At 36.7% G+C, this 8818-nt stretch overlaps 1 protein-coding gene across 1 annotated transcript; it reads right to left on the minus strand.

The window, feature by feature from the left end:
* Positions 1 to 7591: 7591 nt before the first annotated feature.
* Positions 7592 to 8536, minus strand: LOC140523289 (olfactory receptor 5G9-like). Its single transcript, XM_072638227.1, has one exon. The coding sequence runs from the start codon at positions 8534 to 8536 to the stop codon at positions 7592 to 7594; it is 945 nt and encodes a 314-aa protein (XP_072494328.1).
* Positions 8537 to 8818: the final 282 nt, after the last annotated feature.

The raw sequence follows: 8818 nt of genomic DNA on the forward strand, positions 1-8818 counted from the left end.
CCTATTGCTGCCATTCCTCTGCTAGCCTGGTGATTTTTGCACCCCCCCCCCAAGTTCCCAAATGTATTTATACCAGTTACTGTCCTAAAATAGTGGGGCCTAGAGAAGTTAGTGACTTATAGAAGGTTAGGTAATAGTATTTCCAGGCAGCATAGCACAGCATATAAATAGAGTCCTAGGCTTAGATACAGAAGTGGGTTCAAATCCCAACTCAGATCCTTATTTACTGTGTGACCCTGGGTAAATCACTTAAGTTTTCTGGACCTTAGTTTCCTCATCTAGAAAACAAGAGCACTGGACTGGAAGGCTTCCACCATCTCTTCTTGTTCTAACGCCAGAACTCTGTGATCTCAGTTTCAGTCTCGTCTCTGCTTCCTAACAAACCTGTCCTTCCAACTTCCCTATTCATGTTGGTGGCATCTCAATCCTCCTCATCATCTAGATTCAAAATCTCAAGATATCCTTGACTTTTCCCATTCCCTCATGTCTTATGTCCAATTAAGTGTTGAGTCCTGTCACTTGTATGTCTAGAAAACCTTCTCTCTATCCCCTTCTTTCTGCCCACACAGTCACCACACTTGTGTAGTGTAGGCTCTCATTACTCCCTGCCTGGATGCTTGTCATAACTTGCTGATGGTTCCCTTTGCTTCCAGCACCTACAGTCTTCAATCTGTACCCTACCCAGCTGCCAGAAAAACCTGCCTAAGACCCAGGTCCCACAGTGGCACTTGCATGCTCAAAGACATACAGTGGCTCCCTCTTGCTTCTGGCTGGTATATACAACAAGTCTGGAATGAAGGCTCTGGCTACAAACTATCTTTCTAGATACATTTCACATGAAGCACTTTAACTCACTCTACAATCTCAGCCAAAATGCACTCTCAGTTGTTCACCAAACTGATTGTCCCATCTCCCTCCTCCATGTAGATACATGAGCCTCCAATGCCCAGAATGAAATGCTTTCTCCTATCATCCTTCAGAATGCTTAATGCCTCTACTATTCATAGCTCAGACAATACCTCCTCTGACTCTTTCAGCCCAGGCTGAAAGTAATTTCTCCCTCCTTGTATTTTTCTGTACGACTTCAGCTAAATCTCCCCCTTGCTTTTCCTTATCCATGACCTTCCATCACTAATAGGTGCCAGGCAGATAGTAGGTGCCTAATAAATATTGATTGACTTCATGACCTTTATATCTGAGTCTCATCTGAACCATGGCAGACTCAAACTCCTTTAAAGACAGGGTTCTAGGTTTCTTTGTTTGTTTTTAATCTTTGAATCTCTGACACTTAGTATCATGCCTTACACAATAATTCATAGCATATTAAGCTGACAGAGACCAAAAGTTCTTTACATTAGTCCCCTGATGTTGCTTAATGAATATTTATATTTTGAATTATTAATAATATTAATAGTTAATATTTATATACTGATATATATATTTTATAAAAAAAAATTGTAAAGTGGTCAGCACAGTACCTGGCATACATTAGGTGCTATGTAAATTCTTATTCACTTTCCTCTTATTTTCCTCATTATGGTTTACAAAATGCTTCTCCTCATCTCCATAACAACCTTGGGAGGTGCTATTACTTTCTCCCTAATTTCCTAATGAGTAAACTGAGGCTCACAGTAGTTAAGTGAGCTGCTTAGGGTCACACTGCTAGTAAGGATGTAAGGCCAAATGAACTCCATGTCTGGGTGACGCTGAACCACCTTGCTACTTCAGTTTCTTTTCATGCCAAATGAGGAGGATGGATTAGATCCCCTATCAACACCTTTAGCTATAGATTCGAAGAACTCTGACTCCAAAAGGTGATATGTTCATTCCCTAGCAAGTCAGTTGATGACTCAAGAATGTCAGAAGTTCTACTACTCACCCCTTCAGCAGAGCTTCCTACTCTCTTTTCACTATTCCTTTGTTGGAGGTGAAAGGATTGTGCCCAGCCTTAGAACCAGAACCTCTGTTCCTCTAACACCGTTTCTCCCATCTCTTCTTCTCTCCCAAGACATTAAACATGTACAGTCCATTGGAAATAATGGAAAATTGACTTCATTTTATGAGAAGTAATATCATTCAGAGTAATAAGATTCCGTCAATTCTAAGCTGACTGGCATCCTAAGATGGCATCTCTTCAGATGCTCCAAATGTGAACGCACGTAAGCCAACCTGGTGGCGTAGGGACCTGCTATCTCTGGTCTCAGGGGGTTAAGAATGTTTAAGTAAAGCAATCATCATTAGTTGCTTTCCTGAAAAATTGGAGCTCAGTTTTCCAGAGGAGTCTTATTGCTATTTTCAAATGATTTGAGAATTGTGCAGGAATAATAATTCTAATTGCAAATCACATTTACTTTAAAGTTTGCTAAACATATTCCTCTTTATAACCTTCTGAGGCAGTGACAGTAATTTCATTTTTGTTCTGTTTTATCTCATTGCTAATATATTTTATTTCATTAAATATTTCACAATTACATGTAAAAATTAGCAATAATTTATGTTAAAATTTTGAGATGCAAATTCTCTCCCTCTCTCATACCTCATCCCCTTCTTTGAGAAGCTGAAATTTTTACATCAATTAGGCATGTAAAGTCATAGAAAACATATTTCCATATTGGCTATGTTGCAAAGGAAATCACAGACCAAAAAAAAAAAAAAATAAAGGTTTTGTTTTGGTTTTGGTTTTGGTTTTTTTTGTTTGTTTGTTTGCTTCAATCTACACTCAGAATCCAGCAATTCCTTTTCTGAAGGTAGATCGCATCCTTCATCATGGTTCCTTTGGAATTGTCCGGAATCATTGTCTTCACCAGAATAGCTAAGTCTTTCACATTAGATTATCCTTATCATATTGCTTTATTGTGTGCAATACTCTCTTCTTTCTGCTCACTTCACTTTTCATAAGGTCATATAAGCTTTCCCAGGTTTTCTTAAATCATCCTGCTCATCATTTCTTGTAGCACAATAGTATTCCATCACCATTATATACCATAACTTGTTCAGACATTCTCCATCTTATGGGAATATGAAAATAGCAACAATGAAATAGATAAACCATTGATTAATTTGATTAAAAAAGAAGAAAACCAAATTATTAACATTAAAAGTGAAAAAGATGAATGCATCAATGAAGATGAAATTAAAGCAATTATTAGGAATGATTTTGCTCAATTATAGACCAATGAATCTGACAATCTAAGGGAAATTGATGAATATTTACAAAAATACAAATTGCCCAGATTAACAGAAGAGGAAACAGAATGCTTACATAATTTTATCTGAGAAAAAGAAATTGAGTCACTATCAAATGAACTCCCCAAGGAAAAATCCCCAGGTTCAGATGTATTTAAAAGTGAATTCTACTAAATATTTAAGGAATTTTGGACAACTCCTTCTTTACCTATTAATTCTTTACTAGAGTATGGGAATTATACTATATAAACTATTTGGAAAAGCTAGTAAGGATGGAGTCCTCTAAAATTCCTTTTATCACACAAATGCAGTTTTGATACCTAAACCAGGGGGAGTAAAATCAGAGACAGAAAATGGCAGATCAGTTTCCTTATTGAATAAAAAAATTAAAATAATATCGAGGAAATCACAGTACATATCACAGAGATCATAAACTATGACCAGGTGAGATTTATACAAGGAATGAGGAACTGGTTCAGTATTAGGAAGAAGTTAGTATAATTGTCCATATTATTAACAAAATGAGCAGAAATGATATGATTATTTCAATAGATGCAGAAAAAGCCTGACAAATTCAACACTCATTCCTTTAAAAACACCAGAAAGAACAGGAATGTTCTTTCTTAAAATGATAAATAGTATCTATCTAAAATAACGAACAGGCATTATCTGTAATGTGGATAAACTTGAAGCCTTCCACAGTAAGATCAGAGGTGAAGCAAGAATGTCCATTACCACCACTGTTACTTAATATTGTACTAGAAGTGCTATATATAGCAATAAGAGAAGAAAAAGAAATTGGAAGAATAAAAGTAGACAATGAAGAAATAAAACTATCACTCTTTGCAGATGATGTGCATCTAAATCAACTAAAACCTAGTTGAAACAGTTAACAATTTCAGCAAAGTTGCAGGATATAAAATAAAACCACATAGATCATCAACATTTCAACATAATACCAACCAGCTGCAATGCATAGAGATTCCATTTAAAATAATTGCAGGCAATATAAAATACTTGGGAGTCTAATTGTTATGAAAAACTCAGGGATTATATAAACACAATTACAAAACAATACACAGATTTAATAGAGAAATAAACACAAATTTAAATAATTGGAGAAATATTAATTGCTCATTGCTAGGCTGAGTCAATATAATAAAAATGACAATTCTGCCTATTACTTTACCCAGTAAAGTGCCAAACTAATTAAACTTTTAAAAAACAATTATTTTATAGAACTAGAAAAGTAAAATAAAATTCATCTGGAAAAACAAAAGATCATGAATATCAAGGGAATCAATCAAAGAATATATTAAGAAAGTTAGTTGCAGTTCCAGATTTCAAACTATATTACAACGTGATAATCAACAAAAAGCTCTAACAAATAGAGTGGTAGATTAGTGGAATAGATTAGGTACATGATACACCATAGTAAATGGCTATAGTAATGTACTGTTTGATAACCCAAAGATTCAAGCTTTGGGAGCAAGAACTTTTAGACAAAAACTACTGGGAAACCTGGAAAGCAGTTTGGCAGAAAATAGGCATAGACCAACATTTCACACCATATACCAAGATAAGGTCAAAATGGACACATGATTTATACATAAAAGATGACTCATAATTAAATTCGAGGAGCATGGAAAAATGTTTCTTTCAAATCTGTGGATAAGGGAAAAGTTTATGACCAAATGAGATAAAGAGGCTCACAGGAGGTAAAATAGATAATTTTTATTTCATGAAATTAAAAAGCCTTTACACAAATAAAACTAATGCAATAAATTTAAAAGAAAACAGAAAACTGAGGGAGAAACTTACATTAAATTTCTTTGATAAAGATCTCGTTTCTCAAGTATATAAATAACTGATCCAATGTTAAAAAATAATAAGAGCCATTTCCCAGTTAATAAATGGCCAAAGGATGTGAACAAGTAGTTTTTGGAAGAAATCAAAGCTACGTATAGCTACATGAAAAAAAAATGCTCTAATAGCTGTTAATTAGAGAACTTCATATTAAAACAATTTGGAGGTACCGCCGCAACCCTGTAAGACTGGGCAAAAGGAAAATGACAAATACTTGAGGAGATGTGGGAAAATTCTTACACTAACACACTGTTGATTTAGTTGTGAACTAGTACAGTTCTAGAGAAGAATTTTGAATTATGCCCAAAGGGCTATAAAACTGGGCATGCCATTTTAGTCAGCAATACCACTATTAGATCTGAGTCCCAAATAGGTCAAAGGAAAAGGAAAAGGATCTATGTGTACAAAAATATTCATAGAAGTTCGTTTTTTGGTGGCAAAGAACTGGAAAAGTCATCAAGAATATGGCCAAGGAGAGAATAATGAAATGAAGAATAATTGAGACCTTCCTAAAATTGTGGCCAAGTAAGAAAGTTATCAAACAGGATAAAAGGGATTTGGGTAGAAGTGGGTCAATTCTCAAAAGAGAAGTTATAGAAATGAAAAGGTTAGAATCACACATGCCTAGTGACACATAGGTAGAAAGTGTCAGAACTAGTAAGTGAATTTGAGTCTTCTTTCTATAAATCCAGTGTTCATTCCCCTGAACTGCAAAAGAGGAAGATTCCCTAAGATTAAAAGAGAAAGGAGGTCAAAGGTGATAGTGCCTGGGTAGCTCTAAGGTTGTGATTACTATTTGAGAGTTGGGGAAGAGAAGTAGTAGCCTATTTCCAGGGACAATCTGCCTTTGCTGCTAAGGCCTCCCAATCTAAGTAGATTTCTAGGCTATATAACACTTTGAAATGGGAGAAGGGAGTGTTTTAATCTTTCCACATTAGTGAAAAGGCACCCCAAGAAATACATATAGGAACTGAGTTGGTGAAGAGCAGCCTGGGGCCTGGTAAAGTCTAGCACTGAGATAGAGTTTGGAGGGGTGGGTGGAGGTGGAGAAGTTCGTCTCCTGGGGACAGGAAGAATGCGTTTCCCCAATTAGAATCTAGAGCAAAGTTCCATTTGCTTCATATTAATTGCAACTTTTTCATAAATTCACCCAGTCTCCCATATTCAGAACCATGTTATATCTCCCTCAATTCCTTTCTGATCAATAGTCAAGTTTCGTTGACTCTATCTCTTCAATGTGTTTAGATTGGACTCCTCTTCTCAATTCCCTTACCATCATTACTACCTACCTAGATTTATACTCTAGCTCCCTTACAGGTATTCCTTTGTCCACTCTTGCCTCTACTTCCTCTAAACTCTCATCCATCTTCCAGACTCTGACTCTATCACTTGAAACCCTCTACCAATCATTTCCAGAATAAACACTTGAATCCATATATCGATCATTTCACCTGTTACTGTTCAATGACTCCCCATTGTCTTCCTTAGAAGTAAGGGTCAGACTCTCTATCTGAATGCCAGCATTTCAATTTTTAACAAGTTGATTTCTTATTGGAAGCCATTAATGGAGTTTGTAACATTTGTACAACACAACAGAGTTCAGCTGCTCACTGTAATTACCTGATTTATTCTCTATGCAAGAACATATTTTTATTTTTGTCTACCTACTGTGTTATACTTTGATTGTGTTTTTGTTGTTTTTTTCAGCTGTTTTTCATTGGTATCTGACTGTTCATGACCCCATTTGGGGTTTACTTGGCAAAGATACTTGAATAGTTTGACATTTCTTCTCCAGATCATTTTACAGATGAGGAAACTAAGGTAAACAAGGTTAAATGACTTTCCCAGAGTCACATGGCTGGTAAGTGTCTGAGGCTGGATTTGAACTCAAGAAGATGAGTCTTTCTGGCACTCTATTCAGTGTGCCACTTGTTTTTCACCCTGCTTATGTTACTAAACTAAAGTAAACTGAAAAAAAACTAAAACTAAACTAAAAAAAAAAAAACAAACCTTTTTATCTCACATTTAAAGTCCTTCCCCATCTGGTGGCATGCTACTTATCCAAGCTCATTTCATATCTCTCTTCTTTGTTTCAGCACTGCTCTCTGTCCCACCCCCACCATGCCTTGTGAACCCCTTTTATTCATAAAATGCCCAGTACCTAGAACGCCTTACTTTCCTCTTATTTGTCAGATGAATTTCTATATATTCTTGAAACCTCAACTCAGGTGACACCAGTTCTGAACATGGAATCACTAGATCTAAATTTGAATCCTCAAGCTGTCATTTGCTACCTTTATGACCTTAAGCAAATCATTTACTCACTCTGGACTTCAGGATCTTCATCTGCAAATGTGTCACATGACCTCTGAGGTCTCTTCCTTCTCCAGACTGTGTGCTGTGGGTCTTATGATCATTAAAGAATTATTTACTCACTAGTGATGCCTTGGCCCCACACTTGAACCAAATAATTTTTTTAACTTCTCTAGTTTGCCTGTCATGTTAATCTGATGTTATTCCATTTTCCATTGTATATAATTCATGTCCTGATACAAAACTTCCTTTTAGCAATGGTCCTATGGATGGCATCTTTGACCTCTTTGTTCCTTAGGCTATAGATGAGGGGATTCAACATGGGGGTCACTGAAGTATAAAACACAGAGACAAGCTTATTGGTATCCATGGAGCAACTTGAATTAGGCCGCACATAAATGAAGAAGAGGGTCCTATATAAGATGGTGACAGCTGTAAGATGGGAAGAACAGGTGGAGAAGGCTTTCCGTCTCCCTTCTGCAGAGTGGATCCTGAGAATGTCTGTGAGGATGTAGATGTAAGAGACAAGGATGATCAGGCCACTGAAGACACCGAAAATCCCAGCAATAACGAAAACTAATAACTCATTGATGCTGGTATCAGCGCATATGAGAGACAAAAGGGGAAAGATATCACAGAAGAAGTGATTGATGACACTGGGGCCACAAAAGGGGAGACGGAAAGCAATAGTGGAATGAATCATGGTATTTATGAACCCAGCAGCATAGGGGATAGCCACCAGCTGGTTGCAGCGTTTCTGAGACATTTCAATGGAGTAAAGCAATGGGTTACAGACTGCAACATAGCGATCATAGGCCATGGGTGCCAAGAGGAAGCATTCAATGGTCACAAAAAGCCCAAAGAACCATTGCTGTAAGGCACAGCCCATGAAAGAGATGGTCTTTCTCTCCTTAAAGAAGTCTCCAAGCATTTTGGGAGCCACTGTGGAAGAGAAACTCATGTCTACAAAAGACAGATGGCTGAGGAAAAAATACATTGGGGTGTGAAGGCGGGCATCAACCCGGATGAGGATTATCATTCCCAGATTGCCCATCATATTAATGAAATAAAAAAATAGAACCAGAAGGAAAAGAATGACCTGCAGCTTCAGATGATACTTCAAGCCCACGAAAATAAACTCAGTGACTCTGGTGGAGTTTCCACTGGCCATTTATTCCTGATGCTTTCTGCTGGGGGAAAAACAAACATATACCATCATAGGACTTTAGGATTTTGAGGTAGGAGAGATCTTATGGTTCAGATTGTGAAGCTGGAAAACACCTTTGAATTCATCTAATTCAATCCTGTCACTTTGCAAATGAGGAAACTAAGGCTTGTGATCATTAATATTACATAAATTAAGAGTCAGTATTCCACTATAGGAACCCTGATTTCAAATCCCCTGTCATTTGCATCAGCATCTTCAATAATATGAATATATATCTATGACGAC

Source organism: Notamacropus eugenii, chromosome 2 (assembly GCF_028372415.1).
Source record: "Notamacropus eugenii isolate mMacEug1 chromosome 2, mMacEug1.pri_v2, whole genome shotgun sequence".
NCBI classification, from domain to species: Eukaryota; Metazoa; Chordata; class Mammalia; order Diprotodontia; family Macropodidae; genus Notamacropus; species Notamacropus eugenii.

Bases quoted from the DNA above. Each gene is read 5' to 3' on its own strand.
- LOC140523289 (XM_072638227.1), bottom strand. From the start codon at position 8,536: ATGGCCAGTGGAAACTCCACCAGAGTCACTGAGTTTATTTTCGTGGGC.